The 26915-nt window shown below is 36.3% G+C and overlaps 1 protein-coding gene across 4 annotated transcripts in view; it reads right to left on the minus strand.

Annotated features, from left to right (window-relative positions):
• Positions 1-208: 208 nt before the first annotated feature.
• Ap3s1 (adaptor related protein complex 3 subunit sigma 1) overlaps positions 209-26915 on the minus strand; it is a 45363-nt gene continuing 18656 nt past the window's right edge. The window contains exons 4-8 of one of the 4 annotated variants that reach the window (XR_012910292.1): positions 11844-11915; positions 9767-9874; positions 6912-6952; positions 2067-2114; positions 799-915 (exon numbers count right to left, since the gene is read on the minus strand). Coding sequence is in view for 3 of the 4 variants with exons in the window: in XM_075968705.1 (XP_075824820.1) it covers positions 787-915; positions 2067-2114; positions 9767-9874; positions 11844-11915 (357 nt within the window). In the remaining variant the exon portion in view is untranslated. Of the gene's footprint in view, positions 916-2066; positions 2115-6911; positions 6953-9766; positions 9875-11843; positions 11916-26915 lie in introns of all 4 variants that reach the window. The other 3 variants (XM_075968705.1, XM_075968703.1, XM_075968702.1) reach the window with 3 other exon arrangements.

The following is a 26915-nucleotide window of genomic DNA, read 5'->3' on the forward strand; positions in this document are numbered from 1 at the left end:
TAAGGCAAAGCTATTTATAGGAAAACAAAACAGTTCTTTAACATTTTTGAAAAAGATAATGTCCTCTCGCACTGCAAGCCTCATCGCACAGAACAAACACGCTGAGATACAGTCCTCAGTCTGTGCCACGGCAGCTTCCCAACGACTCAGTGAGCTTCTGAGGAATAAAAACATGAGTGTGAATTGAAAAAGTCAACACTGACAGGTGTTTAACAGTGGTAAAATATACTTTTATTTACTTTGTTGAGTCAGAAGGTTGTAAAAAAAATTATTGCTAAAGTAGATACCAAGCAAAACAGAAAGGTACTTTAGAAGTCCAGCTACCTTGGAGTTTATTTAAACTAAGGAAAAGGTCATGTTTTCATGCAATACATACTTGGTTCTTTAAATAACAATTGTGACAAACAGCAGAAAGAATTAGAGAATGCTGCACTTGTGATCCATACAAAACATCAACATTTTGGGTTGTACATAATTAAAGAAACATCTCACTTTTCGAAATACTGTAATAGCCAATATATAGAGGCATGCCTTTATGTGGGCATAGGAATGCAATTTAGAAAAGAAAAAATAATCACACTGGAACCACTCAATTTCTTTAAAATCACTGAGCAAGAAAAGCAACATTGAACTTCCATACTGATTTTATGCAGCTTCTATACAGTACCTTGACTTAAATCCAAGAGCAAAGTTAAGACTCCTCTCCTCTATTTTTGGTAAACAACTGCATGGTAAACTTAGATGACTTTCCCTCTGGATTTACCTGGGAGTGGCCTTTTTAATATTTTATTTAAAAGAGGGCAGGTTTGGCACTTTTATACTGATGTCACCAATGTTAATATTTCTTGGGATCTCAGGAAGATTCATATTCTTTACAGCTGATACAGCACGGGCTGGAGCTCCTGCTAAGCCAGCCTGTATACAGAAGCAAATAAAAGAAAAAGAAAATGTACAACTCAGGTGTAGCTCTTTACAAACAAACTCAGCAATGGAGGACAATGGTAAAAGGTTTTCACATAACAAGCTTAGAGACCAGATGGCAGTTTGAATCAGTATGAGATGGTTACTTTGAAATACTAATCTATAAAGAGAAAACAGCTGACACATTAGAAAATACAATGAATACATGCAATAACAATGTAAAGAAAGATTTAAGTACAAGTTATGTGTGCTACCCAGATACCACACAGTGTTCAAATAAAAGCTAAATTTTAGCTACAATTTAACAGACATCAGTTTTGAGGAATGATTTAGATTAATTTCCTTATTAAACATCTTTTGAAACAAACATGATAGGTTTGTTTTTATTTTAAAATGGAAATAATATATGTTTATATACAAAAGTAATAGTAATTATTTAGCTTCTTCATTCAGGGCTAAATCCTTACATTTTAAAACAATGAAATTGGTCTTATTACTGTTGGGGCTTTTCCAAAGTTTCTAAGAAAGGTCTAAAACATTAAAAAAATATTACATCTTTAGGGAAGCCTTAATCCAAAAAGAATAATTCTTCCTAAGACTGAAACTGCATGGAGCAAGCCATTAGTGGGAATCAAATGAGTAAGCATGCTTTGTCCTCTGATTAGACTCAACAACGTATGCTGAGTTTCAACCACACAAACTTAGAGAAAGAATAGTCTATATAAAGAAATGAAGTTTAAATTTCACTTATCACTAATGCATATACTTGGATTCCTCTAGAAGGAACCTGTATAATTTGTCAGATAATTTGTTAGAAACTATGATTTAAAATGAGAGAAAACTACATGTATATATTTTTTGAGTTAAATAGGCTTCACTGTCAAGATTTAACATACACCAATAAGATTTCACTGTCTTTAAAAATTCAGACTATATAAAAAGCAAAGCCAACAAATCCATCTGAGTTAAGTGGCACTGTTTTACACAAAACAAACACTTCCCCTTTGCTCAATTACATATATGAAAAGACAATATCCATGAAATTAGAAGCAATAGTTTTAAAGTCCCTTTTCATAATTTACATTTTTCTTCTGTAATCCTACCTCTTTTAATTAAAATAATAGTAATAATAAAGCTGTTGTTACCTGAGATAAATCTTGACTGATACAAAATAGGCCAGTGTAAACTATGTGCTGAATAAAGGATACAAACATTGTTAAGCAATAAAATAAAAGCCACGGATTATCAATTTAGGGTTGGAAATAGAGAAATTCGTTAAACTGTATGACTACTAGAGATGGTCTACACAGGCAATGATATGGTGATAATGGATGAAAGCTCTATGTCCAAGTCCAGACAGAGTGGGAGAATTCAATTTCCATAATTTAATGGAGGCTGTTTTTGATATAAAATTAAAAGTTTGACTGACTTCTTCATTTGTACCTACCTGAAACAAGGAAGTTTATCGTGTACCCTACTTCTTTCCCACCCACCAAAGGTGTTAAAGATAAAACTGAGTGTCATAACTTCAGAATAATAGAGCTGAAAATATATCATATTCAAAAGGATCTTTAATTTGATAGTTTCAAGTAAAAGTCCTAGCTATCAAAATTTGGAATGACTCAGGAGCAAAGAAGATTCCAGTTCAAAGGAATTTACTACCCTGTAAATTTTCTTTTCCCAAAAGTATGTTGGATGCAAGGGAACAGAAATTATTTTAAAGTTGTAGAGATCTGGAACTATCATAACTTTTCCAGGCAAAGGAGGACTTGGTAAAATTTCAAATTCCAAGGTCAATTCATTACTATTTTAGCCATGGAATTTACATTAAGGATTACAAATGAAAAGTTGACAGGAAAGCATTTTAATGCAAATATTTTTAAGGATATAAATTATTAAAAGATTTTATTATTGTAAAAAATACATGTCTTATTTTATTGGTTTTATATTTTACCTTTATAAACAGGAAATCTATTTTTTCAGTATTATCTACCATGAAGCCTTGTTTTCTGTAATACCAGGTGTACAGCTAACTAAGCTCAGGCAAAGGAAAAGAAAACCATCCTGTCATTCACTAAACCATTTCTGTGAGCAAAGATGTTGTCAACTCTTAGCTGCTCATGAAAATATATAAAGGCACAACAGAAAATGATCGCAATGGCATTTACGTGCCATATTCTTACTGTGCAAAACCAGAAGTTTCTAAGTACAACCATCTACATCTCTTCTAAACATATGCAGCAAGCTGTACATGCAGAGGATGGGGGTTATTTAGAACACGCAGATGAATTAGAGAATCAAATTATTTCTCAAGCATGTTCAATGCTTTTGTGTAGTATGTATATCAGGAAAGTAAGTGGTAGTAAACAATGAAATGTATGTTTTAATTTTAATTAAGCCAATATTTAAGGAGCACAGATTCTGCAGAATGTATGAAGAAAAATGGGACTACTGGTCACTACACAAAGCTGGCATGAGCTATAGATGTTTTAATATAAACTATGATTTAAACAGAAGGACTGTTACTCATATAACATCAAAACAGAAAATAAATTTCATTTTCAGACGTCCATGACTGTCAAGTCTGAAACTTTTTTTGCTAAAAAGTAAAATATGGAAAAGGCAATTTCCCATCAGGAAATCAGTTTTCTGACACAGGTGAAAGTAATTTTCATCTTAGTGAAGATTTTTTTTTTCTTTTGGAAAGATGTACCCAAAGTATATGGATAACTTTTACTAACAACTTTTTCCAACAGCAACATTTACAGAAATAAATTTTACCTCAGTTTTTAGTAACATATATATAAAATTTTAAAATGGAAAAATAAGCTATTCTTGGCAGTACAGTATAGCTCGTAAAGGTTTAAGATTGCATAGTGGGCACAAAGCAAAAATACGAAGACTGAAGTTCTACTAGAGAAATAACTTGTTTCCATCTGTTACACTAGCGCACCGCCATGGCGGCTGAGCAGCGGCCACTGCACTAACAGAAACAAATATATGGATCCAAAGCAGCTAAGAGTGTGAACTGGATGACAGAATGAAGTACCGTAGAGAAAAGGATGGTCATGTTTTCTCTCCCATGAGATTAAATAAATTAACAGAATTAAGAGAAAGAAAACAAAATGAAGTCTGCAGGTATACCAAAATGAGGCCAAACAGATAGAGACTTGTACAGACATACTCTTGGAAATTTCAAGCACCTGAATCACAAAGATAGTAATGGATGGATATGATTCGTTTTTGGTTTTGTTTTTAAATTGCCAGACCCAAAAATAAACAAAATATGTGCAAGCAAAACTGAAAAAAAGCAGCATTGCTAAAATATATTTGAAAGAGCCTGAAAATTTCCTTTCCTTCATCCAGTTATCAATTTTCTTGGGAAAATTATGTACTTATTATTTCACAATGTATAAAATACCATACTACCATCTTAAAATATTTTCTTCAAGCTTGAAATATAGCATTATAAGATGGTAGTTGGAATAATCTATACAAACTAAAGTCTTTCTTCACCCTTCCTTCTGGAAACTGCTATGTGAACATTCATAACTTTGATCTAAGAGCCAAATCAAATAAGACCAACATTAACAAACATGGTACTAAATGGTTTCAGACTCAAAATCATTAACAAAATAATGACATGTTTTAAGTTAATGTTTTTCAGTAAAACAGAAAATCCCAAATCTTTTAATTTCTTAATGGAGGCAGTTTAATTTTTAATTTGGGAATTTGTATAGCCTTGTCCTTGCAGGGCACAATGGCACACACCTGTAGTTCCAGAACTCAGTTAAAAGCCAGCCTGAGCCATGCAGCCAGACTGTGTCTCAAAAAAAAAAAAAAAAACAACAACAACAACAAAAAACCCTACACAAACAAGCCAGACAAAACAGGCTTGTTTCTTGTTTTGGAGGCAGTGCTTAACATCACAACTACAAGCACATTAGCAACTGATGACAACTACTGAGTCAGACCTATAGTATTTTATAAACAATTTTAGCAAATTCTCAATGTTCAAAACTTTTCAACCCTAAAAAAAAATTAACTTATATATCATCTTTAGTTTCAGTTTTAACTTCTCTTTGTTCTTACTCTCTTGGTGAGACAGGATCTCACTAAGTAGCCCTGGCTGGCCAGGGATTCTCTATTTAGAGCAGGCTTGTCCTGAACTCCACCTGCTTCTGCCTCCCAAGTGCTAGGACTAAGGTGTGTGCTAAACTTCTGGCCCCACAGTTTTAATATCTGACACAGGATTTGCCTGAGTGAAATAAATACAGCAGACTAATAACCTTTAGGGGTTGATTATAGGTAGTTTTGACAATAACACGTGACCTCAAAGGTCCGCATGGTAATTTTGTAAAAATACAAATGTCCCTATCAAGGTATTGACTCATGTGTTGGCCTTCCCACATCTGTATCTTAGGGCCACTTTTCCTATTCTCTACTCTTTTGAAACAGATACCTAATTTTCTTTTCCTTTTTTTGGTTTTTTGAGACAGGGTTTCTCTGTAGCTTTGGAGTCTGTCCTGGAACTAGCTCTTGTAGACCAGGTTGGCCTCAAACTCACAGAGATTGGCCTGTCTCTGCTTCCCAAGTGCTGGGATTAAAGGCATGTGCCATCACCACCCAGCCAGATATCTAATTCTCTTTAAACTCAATTACAGTTGTAGGGATAGAAGTTAAAAGATCTAAGTGGTTATTGCCTCTTTTGTTAGAAAATAGTTTAATACAAGTAATTATTAGAATATAGAAATTGCTGGTGATATCAATCAATAAAGTGAATGAGGTCACATATTTTCCATACCAGAAAATAATACTTAGATACAGGGACTGAAAGTTGTTTCTGAGCTTCATGAAAATAGCCCCTAGTTTCAGAATAAGACATAAATTGTAAGTATTATAACTCTATTACTGTGCATCACGACTTCTCAGACCCTGCAGATTAAAACACTGTGATTGCTGGGCTCTCAGGAAGGCGTTCGAGTTCTTCAGGGCAGGCAATGGCTGTCAGCTTGGAGAGCATCTTATCTACCGTAGGGCTCAGGAAATTATTTTGATTCAGAAATTTTCAATTGGAAATTTATAACCATCTTAGTTTTTTCCTAACATGGTTTTGTTCAAAAAAGATTGCTTATCATCAGCATTATAAAACTTTTTAAACAGTAATTCACTGTTAATTTATGGTGTGAAACAAGAACAATCAAAGGTGTTTGTATGTGTGTGTTTTAGAGTGTGGGGTGAGTGTGGAGGTTTTTACATGTATAGCATAAACAAGAAAAATTAGTTTTATAAGACATAATAATGCATTTCAATGTCTGGATTTTGGTATATATTTATTTTTCGAGCACTTCGTTCATCTTTTTAAAATTTGGTCTTTTTGTTGGCCACTGTTCTGTTAAGACTTTGGAACTGAAAACCATTTTTGGAGGAAAGGACTCTATTTAGCAGTCATAACTCTACACATTCACTGCTTCCCACTTCATACAGAAAACACAAGGTTTGGCTTTTGGTTTTCAAATTCATAGCTTCCAAAACCCAGTAGGTAATTTTATATTAGGAAATTAATGTAGAATTTAAAAAAAATACAGGCATATCTATATATACTGCCAGAATTAACTGAGATTGGTTCTAGGGGATGCTAAAAATTAACTTTACATATAAAGTAAATTGTTATTTCTACAAATGGAAGTTTTCAATTAAATGACCATGTTTTTACAAAAAAAGCAAACAAACAAACAATTTAAAATTTCCTTTTACAATGCAGGCAGACAAAACAGAACAAACATGACGCCAATGATATACTAGTAAAATACACTACATCCAATAAAAGATGAAGAAACTACAAGGATAAACTAGAATGGAAAATAGGCTACAGGGACTATATGGGTTCATCAACACAAAGAATTTTTGAGTCTGGCCTAAAAAATAATTGCCTTCGACATCATTTTGCTTTCCCTTTGTTAAGTACGTTTTCTCAAAGTCAGCAATACCTTGTCTACCTGTCCTGTCTGGGAGACTGAAAGATAAAGGTCTGTAAGAGAGAAGAATGGAAAGAGCTAGAAAGATCAGGATGTTCAGGAAAAAAGGAGGACTGACTTAAAAAGTAGTAACTAAATCCAGACCCATTTATCCACCTTAAGAATAACCAGAATACATAATTCCAACAAGTCTCCCACCCCACCCCTCTACCACCCCCAGAATTCCTTTTATTCCCTGGCAGATTGCTCAGTGCCTCTCAAATTTCCCCAGTCCCCACCAATATCCCATCTTAAACCCGTCTCTCCCAAAATCCCCCAAAGAAAATAAACCATCTTTTCTCTCACACCACACAGGTGAAACACATCGTCGTGCCTTTGCCTTTCTCCTTGGGACCAGGCAGACCTGTCCTACTTGTCTGGAGGCTGGGAATTAAACTGGAAATGGACTACCTTTAAGTCCCTATATTTGATTTCTGACAGATAACCTAAATAAATTAATAAATTAATATTTTAAAAGCCATATCTTAATTATATTCAGGATGATTTTCAAAAGCTAGAAGATAATCCTAAAATAGTTCATATTTTTAAAATATGATCAGTTCTTTTTACGAATCTGAATTTTATTTAAGTCTTCCTTGTTATTTTTGTGTTATAATTGAAATTTACTAACAATTAATACTTTACTCTCTAAATAATTTTAAATTCATCAGTAGAGCCACCTGGCTGGTTAGGTCTAAATACATGAAGTTAACTTAAAAAATTAAAGCATATGAAAACTTGAATTTTACTGTGTGGTCTTCCAAACATTGAAAAATATAGTTAATGACAACTTGCATGAAGTCAATATAATTTTAATATAATTTCAATAAATAAAATGTCAAATGTAAAGAAACACATGATAACATAATTTGGTGGCTTATTCCTTATCTGATTAAAATATACATTCTTGCAAAGTACACATGCAGAAAAAAAATAATTTGGCAGCAGATAACAGCTGAGTATACTTATTAGAACACAGCCAGTGGATAACCATTATAAACAAGCACCAATATTCTAAACTTTTTAAATAAGATCATGCCGTAAAAAAAAAATCTCTGCATAGCAATTTTATAAAACCACAGCATTCCCATCAAAAAATGTGAATTCTGTATCTTGCCACTCTCCAAAGCTTAAAAAAAAACTGTCTTATTAATATAGTCTACTGAAAAACCAAATATGCAAAATGTACTTCTTATTGATGACTATATATAAAACACTATATAGAACAAAAGTAAACAGGAAACAAAAAAGAAAGAAAAAAGAGGAAAAGGAGGGACTGCCACTAACAGGAGATGAGTCCCTACAATATGAAACAAACCAGTCACATGACCAGTGTATGATTAGAGATTATTACAGAGTTTACAAATTAACCCTTCACTTTAGAGCAATCAGTGAGGCACTGTAACCGTGTCCTTGCATTTAAACCCTACTTTAAAACTACTTTCGCAGTTTTTTGAAGCAATGTTGAACAATTTGCATACATTTCAAGCCAATATTTTAATAGTTTTTTTACTGTACTAAATAATATTACAAATAAATATACTAAATAAAACTGTTCTTTTCCTTGACCTAAAACAAAATTGTCTGTTGCATATTTTCTGCTTTCAAAACTCAGTAATGCACAAAGAGGCGGCAGAACATGCACGATACAGTTCCGAGTCCTGACTTCACACTCTGCACCACTAAAGTCTCCCCTTTGGAAAGCCAACAGGCATGGCAGATTGAGAGAAGGAGACCTGGAAGGCTACTTTTACTTTAAAATACAGGAAAGTGGTTTTATAAGGAGCTTCATCTGTTTCTCATTCAAACCCTGTGTATCCTTCAATTAAAATGAGCATAAAACTGTATCAAACTGAACTTCAAATATCACCAACCAAATATCATATTTTTGGAACTCACCTGTTATAAATTTATTTAGTAACAGTAATCCCACTCTTTTTACAGCAATATGCGTTTGAACTTCCACTAATAATTCTTTTTGTTTTGTTTTGTTTTTCAATCTGAGTTATAAAATGCAAGAATAATCCTTAAAGGCTGGGCATGGTAAACATGCCTTGAGATCCCAGTGCCCACGAGAAAGACACAGGTGAATCTCTGTGAGCGCCAGGCCAGCCAGGGAAACGCAGTGAGACTCTGTCTCAAAAAAATAAACAAAAGAGAGTCTTTAAATAAGGGAAATGCTGAGTACGTTATCAAGACTGCTCATCTTTCTCACTTGTATCAGAAGCAACATCCCAAGATAATGTGAACTTGAGTGGGCCAGGCACAGCACCTGCCGCTCACCTGCAGCCCAGTTCTTGAGAAGAGCAACTAAAACTCTAAAGGAGGGTCCCGCAGCACGGAAGTGTAAATGTTCTTACTCATCCTGTTCAGTTAGCCACAAGTAACAGGTTTCCATCATAGAATACAGTACAATGTATGCATTAATGAATAAAATATACAACTAACTTGTTATTTAGCTTTGGGAAGGGCCTAAAAAAGAATAAAGTACTGAATCTATTTTTCTCAATGTGCAGACTGACTAAACACCTATTACAAAACACGACTTCCTCAAGAATTCTACTTCCTCTCCTCTTCCTCCCTCCAGAAATAGTTTAAAATAGTATTTGAAGGCACACGCCCACTGTGGTTAAAAGAATACATAAGCTTTTTGGAGGTTGGCAGTCTTGGGACATTCTGACATAAAATGTGCTCACTCTGAAACTGAAGGGTACTCCAGGTGTACCTAAAGGTTCTGCTGAAGGACACACAGTGAAGGCTGCAGAGTCAGGCATGAGCTCTGGGGCATGCTCAGAACCTTCACTAACTAAAGCATTTTCCAGCCTTACCTCAGATTTCTCCAGTTTATTTTGTGCATCAATTTGTGTAACAATCTCATTCATGTTGGTCTCCAATACCATTCCCCCCATCACCATTTCTGCAAGAATATTGTGAACCTAAAAGGAAAAAATAATATAAACACAGACAATTCACTACAAAGAGTTTAACTATTTTGTCATTTTTGTTTTAAAATCTGCTGTAAGGGCTGGAGAGATGGCTCAGAGGTGAAGAGCATTGCCTGCTCTTCCAAAGGTCCTGAGTTCAATTCCCTGCAACCACATAATGGCTCACAACCATCTGTAATGGGGTCTGGTGCCCTCTTCTGGCCTTCTGGCATACACACAGACAGAATATTGTATACATAATAAATAAATAAATATTTATAAAATCTGCTGTAATAAACTGTAATCAGATTCCACTTTCATCAGTACTATGAAACTTCAGGTTTCATACAGTCTATGTAGGTATTAAGTTTAATGAGTTGAAAACAGCATTAGTTCTCCATAAGATTACTGAAATGATTTAATTAGACAATCTATAAAAGTAATCAAACTAAATAAGTGATAAATATTAATTACAGAATTCCCTCTCATCTGCATTTTTAATTTTTTGAAAGTTTCATTTACCTGTATTCAATTTTGATCCAAAAATTTAAGGTGGAAAACTCATAGAAATACACAGTTCATAAGCTTTAAATGCATGTTTTACTCCTTTCTAACCAGAATGTTGTGAATTACTGTAAGGTCTTCCTTCCAGACTTCTCTACAGGAAACAACTAACCCAGCCCCTCAGGGCAAAAAAATGGCCAGGCCCTGCTCAACAGGGGAAAAAAAAGGCCCAAGATCAGAGCACCCTGGAAAGCTCTTCCTGCCCAAGAAATCTGTATGAAGTCTGCTTCCTGCTCAGTTATTTCTGTTTCTCACCGGAGCAGAGGCGGCCACCTCCTAGTGTCTTTCCCAATAAATCTCTTGTGTAAAGGTTCGTTGTGCTGTGTGACTTTGTGGTATCCCGTGGTTCACAAACGCCAGGATTTTCCCTTCAGAACTGCAACACTGGGGAAACCTTTCCCCTCAGAGTTGAGACATTTACAACTTACAACCCCCCTTCCTCAAAAATAGCAACAGGGGCTAGAGACATGGCTCTGATTAAGAGCCCTGGCTGCTCTTAATCCAGATTCAACCCCCAGCTCCCACATCTCAGCTCACAACTGTCAGTAACTCCAGCTCGGGGAGATCCATCAGACACCCTCTTCTGGCTCCTGCAGGTACCACATATGCATGGAGTGCACAAACATACATGCAGACAAAAGATATGCAAAATAACAAATAAGTAACTGAAAAATTGAAAAGCTAACAACAAGAAAACACAAAACAAACAAACCAAAAGAAAGCCCCAAGCCATCAGATTACTTACTTAGGACAGTAACCAGTCTGCATTCTTTGGGAGCTCTTCCTCTTAGGACCATCACCTCCAAACACGCAGCAACTGTGGCCAGAAACCCAGTCTCCTCCCCACCTTTAGCTTTAGGAGCCATCGACACTGACCCAATCTTTCCTTAGTCTCCCTTGGTGGAAATTTCCTTCTGACTATTCCAACAAGCTCTTAACTCACTTGTTTTAAATCTCAACGCATACAAAACTAATTTCCATGCTTCAGGGGAAAAAAATGTCCTCCAAACACACACAAACAAAACAACAGCACTGCCAAGAGAAACTTAATTAAACTGCTTCAGAATAAAATCCCAAATTCAAGGCAGTAAAAGCTCTTCAAAACCAGTTCTCTTGATTAATACCAATCCCTATTTACAGAACAGCCTGTATTTTACTTTTGCCAGTATGGTTCTCTCCTTTTCTAGAATCCTTTTCCATTTATTCATTCTTATAATCCAATTTAAATGCAAGTTCCTCCAACCACAGACCCAGGCAGAGGCAACCATGTCCACCAATCCCTGCCCATGTCATTTCCTTTCCTAGGTAGGAATTCTTCTAGCTTTGTTCATTAAATGGCATTTCACTCTAACAAGCACAAATCAAGGCTTTTCCTAAATAAAAAGCTTAAAATATTTGACAATATGGTAAACAGTACCTTGTCTACATGGAATATTAAATCCAGTTCACAGACATTTTCAAAACATTTATCTAATGTTTCCACAAATACCTAAGGAAAAAGAAAAGAAAAAAGATATTTTGAAAAGTATGTACATTCATTCAAACTTCTTATATATGAGGCAGACAATCCTTACTATATAAAAACTTCTATTATCAGAACCTCTTTTGAAAATTCAAGACCATAATAAAAAGCAAATGCCAGTTTCAGATAAACTAAATTTTAGTATTCAAAACAAACTTCTGTAAATTACTAAAATTAAATAGGATCAACACAATTACTTAAAATTTTTAAAAATTCAAATATTCAAATAAGTTTTCTTCAGTAAAGTATTTGAGTAAAAATTCATCAGAGAGTTCTAATGGATAGAGTCCAGTCATTTTTAATTACAAAATTACTCTAACTAACCCCTAGACATTACTTAGTGAAAGAACAAGACCTCATCATCAGATTGAACTCAGTAACTTGTATGACTTTTTGAAGAGTTACCTCAGTAGTCATAGGTTCAAACCTGCACACATATACCCCAAATGACCTCTTTTAGGACTTGTCTTTGGTCAGCTCCTAAGAACTAAGCTCTGACTTTCTAGAATACTCTGTCTGATAATAAGTGTTTTTGAACACAAATGATAATTGGGCCTTACTTTACTCACCTGATCAATCTAAGCAGATATCAATGTAATATGCTTTATGGCCGACACTTTTCTTTCTGGGGGGGGTCTTTAGCTTACATAACCAGTCAGTCACACAGGCACTATACACTTATGTGACTGACCCCTAGGAAAAGTCAATACCCAACTAATAACAGCATACTGACTGGTGGGGGAGTTATATATACACTGTTTTATTCTCTAAGTACATATAGCAAATGTATAAGTGAACACACACACTGCCACCACCACCAAAACAACTTCTGACCTCACTTTCCAAAAGGAAGAACATTATCTTAGTATAAATTTCTTATTACCAGGATGCTGAGATTTTAATATTCAACATTGTCACTATCAAGAAACAAAAGCAGATGAAAAGTTCTGAAAAGATGAACTAACACGAACAACAGCCAAGATGAGATTTTATACTCATTAACTAAAATATCCAGCTATCAATCCATTCTAATAATTCTTCCACTATACATTATGGAAGTTTCTATGGATAACATCTACACCCCACTCTGTAAAAGTGCATCTTCCAAGTGATATTAGCTAGTGACCTTTAATTTCTCGGCTCTACTGTTTACGTGAGGAATATATTACTCAGGTAACAGCTCCAATAGATCTGCTTGTTTTAATTAATACAAAGTTCATTCTTGGCTGCACGGTGGTGGTCACACCTTTAATCAGGAGGCAGAATCAGGCAGATATCTGAGATCGCATACAGCCTGGTCTATGGAGTGAGTTTCAGGACAGCCAGGGCTATAAAGAGAAACCCTGTCTTGACATACAAGCAAACAAACAAACAAACAAACAAAAAAAGTTCATTCTTCAACAATATTGCTAGTATTTTCTAAACCTCAAAATAATTAAAAGGAATAATTCTCTTTTTAACATCTAAAATTGGTGTGTTGAAGAAAAGGAAGAACAAATCAGAACATGAAAGTCGGGGAACTGCAAAAGATTAGCAGTAAGTTTTTCCAGCCAGCGTTGCCTGTGAAGGAAGTTTCACTAATTTCCCTTAAGTCTTCTGTGGGAGAATGTGCACATGGTCAAAGTCCAGTTTCTCCCTTTCCTTGTGACACAACTGGGGCCGTTCTCCACGCACTGACACTGCAATGCTGCAGACTACTAGAAAAGTAAGCACACCCACAAAATTAGAACTCAGACTTGAGGACTGGCCCATAATCGTAGCTTCTCTGCATGTCTTTTCAAATATACTAAGAAAGTGAAACTGAGGGCCAGTTTTTGCTTAGTGCTGATAGAGGCATGGCATTTACTTGTAAGTATAACATTTTTTTTTTACTAAAGATATCTCTAAGGAAAGCTTTTAATTAAATTTTGAGATGTTAATTCTTTTAAAATATGTTTATAAAATAAATAGCATCATCTTTGCCTCCTTTCCAATAAAAGCTTGACTTTTACTGTATTGACTATGAACAAGGTTATTAAATGTATAATACCATGTATCTGGGATGTGTGTGCCTGAAGGTGTTCTTACTTCTCACATCACTAAACCTATTTTCTTAACCCAATCTTTACAGTTTGTGAGTGGTATGTACAAAATGAAATGTATTAATTTTATTTGCTAAATCTGTTGTTTTCATTTTTCATCTAGACCCCAACCCAGTTCTAACAGTATATGAAACCATCTCACAGGATGAGACTGAAATTCAGACAAGAATGGGTTAACATGGGCAGGAGCGCACCTTAACTAAAGTTGCTTAGATGAGCATATCCTTTGCCCTCTGTTTAAACCCTGGTCTATTTCAGGACTCTGACTTGGACCAATGTAACCACATTGAATACATTCTTCTCTACTTTCCACCTTTAATTGCTTTCTGAGAACAGTCCAGACCTAATTTGGGGCATAGATTGGATTATGACTCTCATGTTTGATAAAAGTATCGGCTCAGAAAAATCTCAGGAAATAGATGAACCACAAGATAAAAACAACGAAGACTATAACTATACAGTCTTAGTTTATAAAACTAATTCTTAAGATTTACATATAATCCAGTCAAAACATTAAGTGTGGCTGAAAACATTCAGACCGTCTTCAAAAAACAATTCAGCAATTCTCTTTCCATTCAGCAAATATTATTTAATATTAGAAAACCCAGAGGACACACGTTATATTCTTAGGGTTAATCGATCTGCAAAAAAGTACACAAAGATTTTTTTTATTTATTTAAAGGACCTTAGAGGTTCTGGATCACAAATAATATTAAAGTGCCATCCTATTATAATTTCTCAAGGAGAATGATTTTTAAAAAAGTTAAGACCTAGAAGTGATATGATAAATAGCACCCCCTTGTGTCTCACTTAAAAAAAATCAATATAAAGTTTAGAGTCAGTGTCTTACATGGCAAGAATATAAAATCAAAGACTTAACCTCTGGTTAAGGAATTCAAAGGCTAGTAGGAGATAAATTGTTTTTACTTTACTGTATGATATTTTAACTTCTTTCACTTCAAAAAAACTCCCAGAAAATTAGTATTCAGTTTAATGATGATAGACATAATAAGGAAGGTGACACATCCACATATAAACAGGTCCCACTTCCCTCATTACAAGAAAACCCTTGTGCTGTGGGAACTCCTTCAGCCAACAGCCTTTAAGATACCAGCCCACTTTGGGCATGGTCTCATGTACTATAAATGCAGAAGAAAAGCTCTGGTGAATGAACAATTTAAGATTAGGGGCTGAGAGCATAGCTCAGTTAGTAGAGGGCTTGCTTAGCATGCACAACGCCCTGGGTTTGACTTACATACAGCACTGCATACACTGGGTGTGGGAGACAGAAGCAGAAAATCAAAGTCCAGGGTCATCCTTGGCTTTACAGTGAATGCAAAATAGCCTGGGATACATGAGACCCAGTTAAAACAGAAAATCCAGTAGAACAAAGTCCCCTAAGATTAAGTTAGGCAGAAAAGAAAATGATGCAATTAAAGGGCATAGTAAGTGCTAAGCATATAAGGTTGGTGCTGATAGGACACAGTACACTGTCTTAGGGTAAGCTCACAAAAGAAATAGATAGAGGTGGACTGTAAAACAATAAAAAGGTATGGTGTGATATGCTCAGTCTATCATACAGTTGTCAGTGTCCTAGTTAGCTTTGTGAACTTGACAGTCGAGTCATCTGAGAAGAGACTCTCAATTCAGGAACTGCTTAGATCAGACTGGCCTGTGGGCATGTCTGTGGGGGAATTTTGATTGTTAAGTGATACAGAAAGGCCCAGTCTCAGTCTGTTGTTGTAGGCAGGACCATTCTCTGAGAAGGTGGGAAAAGGAACTAAGCACAAACATGTGGGAAGACAGCAAGCAGTAGTGGCCATGGTTTCTAATTCAAGTTTCTGCTCGAGTTCCCTCTGTGATGGACTGTAACTTGTAAGCTAATATAAACCTTAACCTCCCTTAGTTGTTTTTGCTTTTGGTCAGAGTGCTTCAGCAACAGAGAGAAAATTGCAACACTTACTATTGGGCATTCATTCATATTTCTCTCCCTCTCTCTCTCTCAGGTTTTTCAATCTGTAGCCTTGGCAGTCCTAGAACTCACACTGTAGACCAGGTCAGTCTCAAATTCAGAGACCCGCCTGCCTCTGCGTCCTGAGTACTGGAATCAAAGGTGTTCAACACCACTGCCCAGCACTGTCAGGTATCTTTATACCTGTGTGCTACACACAGGCAGCCCAGGCAGCCCATTACAGCAGCAGCACTGCAAACATGATAAAGGTTACGATTTCACTAGATGATAGTGATTTTTTAAAATCCACTATAGGACAACCGTCATGCATTCGGCTGGAATGATGATGTGTGGCTCGTAACTGCACTTAAGAACACAAGCATCCGTCTATCTAAACTCAAAACTCAGAAATTTGGAGCAGCTACTTACCACCATCAAGTCTGTTTCTTCATCTAGGTATAACAATGATTCCTATATTATAAGGTTGTCATAATAATAAAATAAGTAGCTATAAAAGTGCTCAGAACGGTATCTCATAAGAGAAGGCACCACATCACACCTTGGCTACTGCTAAAATACACACACAGATGGGTAAATAAAAATGTGCTCGAGGAGCTGTAAAAACAAATGTCATAAAAAAAAAAAAAACCCAAGCAATAGCACTATGCGGCAAACCTCTTAGGGTCTCTAGGTTAAGGAAGGATTTTCTGTCTGCATTTAGGAACTTCTGTTAAAATTCATGAGAAATGAATCCTATTAGTTTGGATCTATAAATAATGAAGTAAAAAGTAAAACTGACATGGTATACGGTGAAAAGGGCTAGGTGTTAGCACATGCCTGTAACCATAGCACTCAGGAGGCTGAGGAAGAGAACTATCAGGAGTTCAAGACCAGTACGAAATACATGGTGAATTCCAGACTAGTTGGTAACTGTGAGACCCTGCTCTAAAACAGCACAAAACAAATTATCAGACCTAGAGGCGTACAGCTACAACCACAGCACTACTGAGGCCTGAGGGAGGAGGGCTATAAATCCACGGCCAGCCTGGGCTACGTGCAGAGTTTCAAGCCCTAAACTCAAATAGTCTCTTTTTGTCTATGTGTCTGCTCCTCTTTGAATCCTCAGTGGAAGAACAGGAGATAAAAATCTAAGAATTCTGGGTTAAAGTCAGGGTCTTCTATTCGATTCCATTGGTCGACTTCTCTGTTTTTATGCCAATACCAAGCTGTTTTCAATACTGTAGCTCTGTAATAGAGTTTGAAGTCAGGGATGGTAATGCCTCCAGACGATCCTTTATTGTATAAGATTGTTTTGGCTATCCTGGGATTTTGTTTTTCCATATAAAGTTGATTATTGTCCTCTCAAGATCTGTGAAGAATTTTGATGGGATCTTGATGGGGAATGCATTGAATCTATAAATTGCCTTTGGTAGAACTGCCATTTTTACTATGTTGATCCTCCCAGTCCAAGAGCAAGGGAGATCCTTCCATTTTCTGGTATCCTCTTCAATTTCTTTCTTCAATGCCTTAAAGTTCTTGTCAAATAGATCTTTCAATGTCCCAATGAGGAGCAGAAAGAGGGAGAACATGAGCAAAGAAGTCAGGACCACAAGGGGTGCACCCACCCACTGAGACAGTGGGGCTGATCGATTGGGAGCTCACCAAGGCCAGCTGGACTGTGACTGAAAAAGCATGGGATAAAACCGGACTCTCTGAATATGGCGGACAATGAGGGCTGCTGAGAAGCCAAGGACAATGGCACTGGGTTTTGATCCTACTTCAGGTTCTGGCTTTGTGGGAGCCTAGCCAGTTTGGATGTTCACCTTCCTAGATCAGGATGGAGGGGGGAGGACTTTGGACTTTCCACAGGGCAGGGAACCCTGACTGCTCTTCAGACTGGAGAGGGAGGTGGAGAGGAGTGGGGAGAGGGGGAGAGGAGTGGGGAGAGGGGGAGAGGAGTGGGAGGAGGGGGAGGAAAATGGGAGGCGGGGAGGAGGCGGAAATTTTTTTTTCAAAAAAAAATAAAATAAATCTAAGAATTCTGATACTATTCCAAGTGATATAAACATTCTTTAGTCATATTTTTGTTGTTGTTCTGGGTTTGATTTGGTTTTTCAAGACAAGCTTACTCCATGTAGTTCTGGCTGTCTTAGAACTTGCAATGTAAACCAGGCTGGCCTTGAACTCACAGAGATCCACCTGTCTCTGCCTTTCAAATGCTGGGATTAAAGGCCTGGGCCACCACTGCCTGGCTCAGATATCCTTAAAAAATATATTTTGGTTTAGGTTTAGCCCAAGCCAATAATTATCACTAAATACTGAATGTCTAAAAAAACCAAGGACGACGGAGTATGATGAAGGAGAGCTATCATCTACACACTCTCCAGTACACACCACTGCTGCAGATGCTGGTCACAATCTTCTCAAAACGGGTTAAGGTGTGCAGGTAGCACTTACCTCAGCGATGGTGGACACCAGAGATGATGAATGTGCACTTAACACAACTCAATGAAAAGGAAAGGAAAGCCTGACTAAGACATTAGCTTTTATAATTGAATTAAGGAAAAAAAGAGTCTGAGAAAGTCTAAATATTTAAATGTTTAAATGTAAGATATATTAAACATAAATTCAGTTTAAGATCCAGTTACTCCTTTTTCTCCATGGTACTGTGTTAGTGGAGCTGAGCTAATTAATACCCGCCTGTGCAAAGTGCTGCCCCGAGTTTCTGGGATGCTGTCTGTGTACAACAATGGCTGCTTGTGCTACAGGACTTGCATTATGTTACAGTCTTTGCATTTACATATGGTTTATACTCTGACTTCAGAAGTTAAGGAAGAACTAGTTGCAATTTATAAGTAATAAATCAACTATTAATTTAAAAATGAAGTCTCTAAATACTTAGTATAAAACCTACTCATAAGAACGTTTTTTAAAAATTTGTATTGCCCAGCACCACAAAAACAAAACTTATATTGACACAAATTGTGAAACTATTTTTAAGCTTCTAAACAGTTAATTTTTAAAATGATATTTTGCCTTGAAAAATACTCTTCCATTTGTAACTAAATACAGTACAACTAATTTCTTGATTAAAAAAGAAAGCAGAAAAATGACTAACAAGTATTTATAATCTTTTCCCAATAATAGGATTCAACCTGGAAAAAATACAGAAAGCATGATGTAAAAAAAAAAACTACTTGGGTAAACATCACAAGTAAGTGTTTTAGGGAAAAAATGTTAATGGATGCTAAAACTAATGAACAAATACATACAGAGTAAAAGCTTATATAATTATATAACCTTAAATATTTCTGTAAGATAATTATGAGCACAAAGGAAAACAGAATTTATGGTGGACAAACCTGGTAGGCCCATCTTAACCAAGTGGCTGGAATAAATGCCCTAATGAAAAGGAATGAACTGGCGCCCCTTTCGTCCTGACAGGAAGCACTAAGAAAGAAGTACATGACACCAAGCAGACCGTGTGGGTGGCCATCCACAAACTAACTGGCCAGCACTCCAAAGGACAGGTATGAAAAACAGGAAGGGCAGGACAGACAGGAACCTTTAGAGTAGAGAGACTAAGGAAGCATGAAGACTAAAGACACAGCTTGTGTCCATCCTGGAGGGAAAACTACATTAAAAATACAACTGGCAAATTTTAAACAAGGTATATAGATTTCACAAAGTGTATTTATATCCATTTCCTTATTTTGTGGCAGTTTCTTTTTACTTTTTGAGACATTTTCTGCTATATAGACAAGTTCTTGTCCTAGAACTCAGATATTCCACTTGGTCTCCAGAGAATCAGGATTTCAGGAACAAGCTAAGCCCCCCAGGTCCTAATTTTAATAATTATACTATGTTTATGGAAGATGTTAAATTCAGGGAGGTCGGAATAAATATACATGTGGTATATAAGAATTTTTTGTACTGTGTAGATCATTTTTTTTGCAAGTATAAAATAATTCCAACTTTTAAAAAAAATCTTTAAAAGGTCAGCAAGATGGCTCAGGGGTACGGATGCTTATCATAAACGATGCCCTGAGCTCAACCCTGGGAAGGACACGGCAGGGAGAGAGAGCCCCGGGAAGTGGTCTCTGACCTCCACACACGCCACAGCACGCACACATCTGCTACTATGTGTACTGTCAATCAATAGTGTAAGAATACCTAAATTTTTAGAAGTTTTTTTTAAATTACACAAAGGGCACTTTCCTCTATGTTCAATTCTTTACCTTAAAAACCAACCATTCTATACCAGGAAGCAATACATTTATCTTATGTCCAAATCAACAACAAAAAGTAACAATAGCTCATGTTTCTCTGAAATTTTCATTGAATACAAGAGAATAAACTTTTGTGGTTTCCAGCCCCAAATGTGTGGCCTAACTGCTTCAGTTACTGGGAGTACTAATGATGGACGTGTTATAGTCTATACTACATGCAGGCTGCTTAGATTGTAGAATAAAATACAGCTGGGAGATATGTGCTTAGACAGTTACAGGAAAGAAATCTGTAAAATAAAAATTGAAGCTAAATAATTTCCCCAAAGTTAGCCAATTGTTCCATTAGCTAAGCCCTGAGCCATACTGCTGTGACCCTAAATATCAACCTGATGTTGATATTCCAAGGAACTGAGGCAGCAACACAGTGTGTAAACCAGGGAAGTAGACATCACCAAATTTGAACAGGCGAAATATAAAGTCTAAATGATCATAACATTTCTAATTACTGAAAAATAGCCACTTCAACCATGGAAACAAGATACGGAAGAGATTAAGGAATACGAGCAATTCTAATTTAAAGTGTTTATAAAAACATTTTCTGGTTTATATACAAACACATACGTGCATGCATACATACATGCATGCATACATACATACATACATACATATTTTTTCACTAAAAAGAGAAGGCTTAAAACATTTTGATTAACAATACAGGAGGCAAAATTATCCTGAAATGATTCCTGAAACATTCCCTCTAGACTGCTCATAATGGAAACCCACAGGCCAGCATTCCTTTCATCATAAGGAAATGCATGGGAACTTACCTTCCCATGTGACCAGAGGTTGATTTCATCTCAACGGAGGAATGCAACTATCCACAGTCCTTTGATACTAACTAGGTTGGTATCCCAATCTTTTAAAAACAAGTGGATTCTAAACTTAGATAGCCCCAGCTTTAAACAACGTATCTATCATCCACTAACAAGAATGCTTTCAAGCCACCCTCACTGTAGAAGAGGAAAATGACAGAGGTGGGGACATCTCCATTAGCACATGGCAACAGGCAATAGGCAATTCCACAGAGAAGGAACATCCACCTCAGCATAATTTTCTATAGGTTAAGGGGAGATCATTTTCAGCTCAGTATTCTTTGCTTATCAGTTGCCCCAATTAAGCTTACTATTTTTTTAAAAAAAATATTTATTTTTAATTGTGTGTGTGTACACACATGTGAGTATGCAAGATGTGGGATCCCCCTCTGCATGCTGTGAATGTTTTTTGTTAATGAAAGAGCTGCTTTGGTCCTGTGGCATGGCAGAATAGAGTAAGGTGGGAATTTCAAGCAGAAATAGATGAGAAAGTAGGCAAGTCAGGAAGACATCATGTAGCCGCTGAAGAAGACAGATGCCCAGAAACCTTATGGGTAAACCATGAGCCTCGTGGTAAAGAAAACAAAATAATGAAAATGAATTAATTTAAGATACAGGAGCTAGCTAGCAATATGCTTAAGTGATTGGCCAAGCATGTTGCAGTTAATATAGTTTCCGTGTGATTATTTCGGGTCTAAGTGGCCAGGAACAAGTGAGCAGGCTCCACCATCATGAGCGTGTAAGAACAGTGCCTGAAGAGGCCAGAAGACAGTGTCCAGTACTTTGGAGCTGAAGTCACAGGCAGTTTGGGCCACTCTGATGTGTGCACTGAGAACTGAACTTGAGTCCTCTGTAAGAATAGTACATATTTTTAACCACTAAACCATCTCTTCAGTTAAGCCCTTCTTAGGATATATGTCACCCTGTAAAACTCATCCCAAGACATTATATAGCATATAGAAGAAAAGATGTATAGATACTTCTAAAAATAAGACAATAAAAAAAATACCAATTCAAGTTGTGTACTAAGTCAGTCTTTATGTTCCTTTCTTATAAATATATGATTTGATGATAAGTGTTATACAGGATGTCTTTTCAATGTTCACACCTATTTGGTATTATTTCCCCACTAGAAGAAAATTAGGGTCAAAAGTTGTACACCTAGTACATAGCAAAGTCTGAACACTTTTAATATGAGATCCTATACTGCTTGAATTCATTGACCTTTTTAACAAGCCTATCAACTCTATAAGCAGCATCTTCAAAAGAAGTACATTTAAAGACAAAAAAAAAAATCCCCAGGTCTGTAGAGATTAAGTAACTCCATGAATATTATATTAATTTAGCACAGCATCCATAAATGAAATAATCTCATAAAAGCTTGGCTAGCAGCGCTGTAACTGTGGCAATATTACACATGGAACTTTAAATTGAAAATATATCCCAACGCCACAGTTCTTCCTAACTATACTCAGTGTTTCCACTACAAATGAACCAGGTCAATGCTGTGGTAACTACTAAATGTAGTACAGAAAACCACAGCAGAAATTTAGAATTATCCATTATCAAGCTTCCATTATCTGTGTGGCAATATACAAATTGAGGATAGTGTGACGGCTTATAAATAACTCAAACGACCCAACATTAATATTTAATGAACTTCTGTTCTTACTGTGTAAATATTTTAACATTTCCAATGTACACATGCAGCAATAGAAAAGACTCTTAAGGCCGGCTATTACATATGCTCACTCATCACATTAAAACAGTGCATATCAGGAACAAAAAAGAGACCTGGTGTGTGTGTGTGGGAGGGGGGTACGCCTTTAATCCCATCACTCAGGAGGTGGAGGAAGGAGGAACTCTGTGAGTTTGAGGCATGTCCAGTCTACACAGTGTGTTCCAGGACAACCAGGACTATATAGAAACTGTCTCAAAAACAAAGATTTTGCAAAAAGGAATAAAAAAGGCTATTCTTTCTAGTAACTTATGAGCAATTAAAGAACAGAAGTTCCCGTTCCAGTGAGTGACACAATAGCATAAGTCCCACAGAGTGTGCTTAAATGCTTCTTCCAGACTTAACACAACGCGGAAAGTCAAACCAGGAGACACAAGCACACTGTGAGAACACCAAATCTTTGCAAAGAATATGTGTTTTTCAATGATTATTTGAATAGTACTTTTTTTTAATGCTTGAAGCAAGAAAATTACAAGTATATACTTAGAGCTAGGTTGACATTTTCTTTATTCTCTATGGAACATGCAAGAACAAGTTTTTCATTTTCCACTTTTAATTTTTTACATTAGAGTTGTAGTCTCACAACCAGAGGGTGAAAACAATCAAGAAAATCAGCTCCGAATAAGCTCTGAATAGCTGTTTGATGAAACAGAAGCAAAAATGATGAGCTCCTCAATCATCTTTGTCCACTCGGCCGTGTTTTCATGGCAACTGGCTCACACAGTTAGCACTCCCTCTTAAGCAATAAAACAACTGGTGACCAAGAGCAAAGACACGAACATGTTCAAGGTAATGACAGACTTACTACCTGTTAGGTAAATTACAAACCTTTTCTTTTTTGGTAACACAGTAAGTTGATGCGTAATATGCTAAAAGTCTTATAAAAATAGCTCTAGGTTTTTTATAGAATTTTATTTTTATTTTTGTACATTCATGGGTATCTGTATGAGTGTGTATCTCCTGTGTGGGTGCCTCAGGAAGCAAAAAGAGGGTGTTGGACCCCTTTGAGGTAGAATTACCTGCTGTGGGATAATTCTCTTGTACACTGTAAACATTTGTCACTTGGATAGGTTTAATAAAATGCTGACTGGTCAGTAGCCAGGTTGGCAGGGTGACCAGACTAAAGACGATGGGAAGGAGAAGAGCTGGAGTTAGGAGTCACAATCCATATTCAGAGGGAGCAAGAGATGAATGTGCCATGCTAATAAAGGTACCTCCACCACATGACAGTGTAAATAAGGAATATGGGTTAACTTAAAAAGTGTGAGCTGGTTAGTAATAAGCCTGAGCTATTGGTTAAGCATTTATAATTTATGGTAAGCCTCCACTGTGTGGTAATTTGGGAAGCAGCCACCAGGTATTTGGAAACAGCTGGCTGGGTTAAGAAAGTTCCATTTACAGCTACAGGCAGGTGTGTGACAGTGAAGGTAGGTGCTAGGAACTGAACTGAAAACTCTGCAAGAGTGCCTTTTAACTACTAAGCCATCTCACCAGCTCCTCTAAGTCTGCTTTTATAGTAAGCAAAATGATATAACTCTCCTGAAATGCTCTTTTCTGCATTTTATATAATATCAAAACAAATTATCAGAGTGGAACATGTAAGGCTCTGAGTTTAATCACACACACACACACACACACACACACATACAACTACTACCACCACTAAAGTTACTATTGTTTGAGAAATAAAGTCAAAAACATTAGTAAAACACAGTAGACATTTTCCTTTTCCAAAAGCACATGACAGAATTACTTCAGTTCTGATGCACGATTCTTGTTCTTTGGCAGTTCCTCCTCTAACTCCCTTCCGAGATGTAACAGCTGTCCTGTAGATGTGTCACAACATCGAAAACCAAAGCCTAAGGCTAGAGCACGGAGTACTTTACTGCTAAGTAAATTCAAATCATTTTAATCTTTCTCAGTAAAGCAGACTGAATTTTAAAAGAGTTCTTTCTCTTTTTTTTTTAACTCTAGAGACTCTAATGAATGGCTACTATAGCCATTCATTAAAAATCAGAACTTTAATGTAGCACGTCTCTACCATTCTCTTCAGTCATGGACAGCCAATAAAGAAACAGAAAATTACTTTCTTCAGAGACACAAAGTTTTAAAATAAAGCTATAACTGTATATCAAATAGATTAGTAAGTGTCATAATGAATTCAGAAGGCAATGCAATATATAGTCCGGGTCATTCCTTCTCTGTTACAAGCCATATAAAACAAAATACTGTCTCTTCTTTCTTTTCAAGGAAAGTATACAGGGAAACAAAATAGTGACTCTTTAGTGGTTCTCAGAGATTAAAGGACAAATAACCAAAACTTTAAGTCAGTTATTGCAGGCTCAAACTTTCTTTAAAGTCTCTGCTTAAAGCTTTAAATATTATTTTTAAATTAAATTCAACCTTATCTGCTGTGGGATGTCTTTCTGTACACTGTAAATATGTGTTGCTCTTATTGATTGATAAATAAAGCTGTGTTGGCCTATGGCAAGGCAGGATAGAGCTAGGCAGGAAATCCAAGCAGAGATACAAGAGAAAGGCAGAGTCTGGGAGATGCTATTTAGATACCCAAGGTACAACATGCCAGACTGGTAACATTATGGACATGTGAAAATACTTAGATTAATAGAAATGGGTTAATTTAAATATAAAAGCTAGCTACTAATAAGCCTGAGCCATTGGCCAATGATTTATAATTAATATTAAGCCTCTGAGTGGTTATTCAGGAACTGGTGGGCAGGAGAGAAATGTCGGGTTACAAATGGTGCCCAACGTGGGACTTGAACCCATGACCCTGAGATTAAGAGTCTCAGGCTCTAATCTGTGTATGTTTGTATATAGTTATTATACTTATTACACATAGTTTTTCTATGTTAGTTATAACCCCTTTTTATTTTAGACAAAAAAGGGGGAAATGTGATATTTTGTTTGTGTTCTGACAAATAAAGCTTGCCCGAAAATTAGAGGGTGGAGCTAGCCACAAGTTAACCATAGAAGTCTGGAGGTCTGTACAGACAGGAGACAGAAAGTGATTTGATGAAGCAGAGAGAGGAAGTGATAAGGCAGGGTGTAGACAGGAGCTCGGCCTTTTCAGTCTGAGGAGTCAGAAGTGAGAGGTGATTGTGGCCGCTCCTTTACTTCTCTGATCTTTCAGCTTTTACCCCAATATCTGACTCTGGGTTTTTATTATTAAGACTAATTAGGATTGCACCTCATTTATTCTATGTTTATCTTAAAATTATCATTTTTCAACAACAACAACAATTTAGGAAGAAAGGAATGAGGAAAGAAAGAATAAACAGACATATAGCAAATGCTTACCACGATTACTTTGTGCTTTCGTGTAACTGATACCTGCCAAGATACTCAAAAACCAGTGTAAGAAATTATAGACTTGGGAGCCAGAGCGATAGATCAGCAGTTAAGAACACTTAAGGCTCTCTCAGAATCCACATTAGGCAGATCACAACTGCCTGTGACTCCAGTTCCAGGTGCTCCAACACTTTCTTGGCTTCCTTGGGTACTCATAAGCACATGCATAGACATATACATAAAAATAAAATACATCTCAGGACAAACAAAAAAGAATTACACACTTGTCAAGTATGGTAGTACACACTTTTAATCTCAGCACTCATGAGGCAAAGGCAGATGGCTCTCTGTGAGTTCAATACCAGCCTGACCTACCTACTAAGCATGAAGCCAGCCAGGACTACATGAGATCCTGTCTTTAAAAAAACAAACAGACAAACAAAAAAAACCAACCAAAAAAACAAACAGAACAGAACAGAATTCCAGGTTTAAGAGGAAAGTGATACACCAATACCTCCACCATCATTTATTGTTTTTACTTATTAACAATTACACCAAAAGCTTTAGTCTTACCACTTATATTTCTAAGCGTGGTCATTTAGAATTTATTACTTAAGTTTTCTTCCTAGTAATTTCTCATTTAAAATCAAGAATATTTCCTTCCTATAGACTTAAAAACCATAACTCGATTGACAAAGAAATCTTTTTACATGTAGCTTTCCCCAGCTTTCAATTTACTGATGCCACATCTATGTGTACTATTCAGATAGGAAACAAACAATTA

The sequence above is a fragment of the Microtus pennsylvanicus genome, chromosome 4 (genome assembly GCF_037038515.1).
Source record: "Microtus pennsylvanicus isolate mMicPen1 chromosome 4, mMicPen1.hap1, whole genome shotgun sequence".
In the NCBI taxonomy this organism is placed as follows: domain Eukaryota; kingdom Metazoa; phylum Chordata; class Mammalia; order Rodentia; family Cricetidae; genus Microtus; species Microtus pennsylvanicus.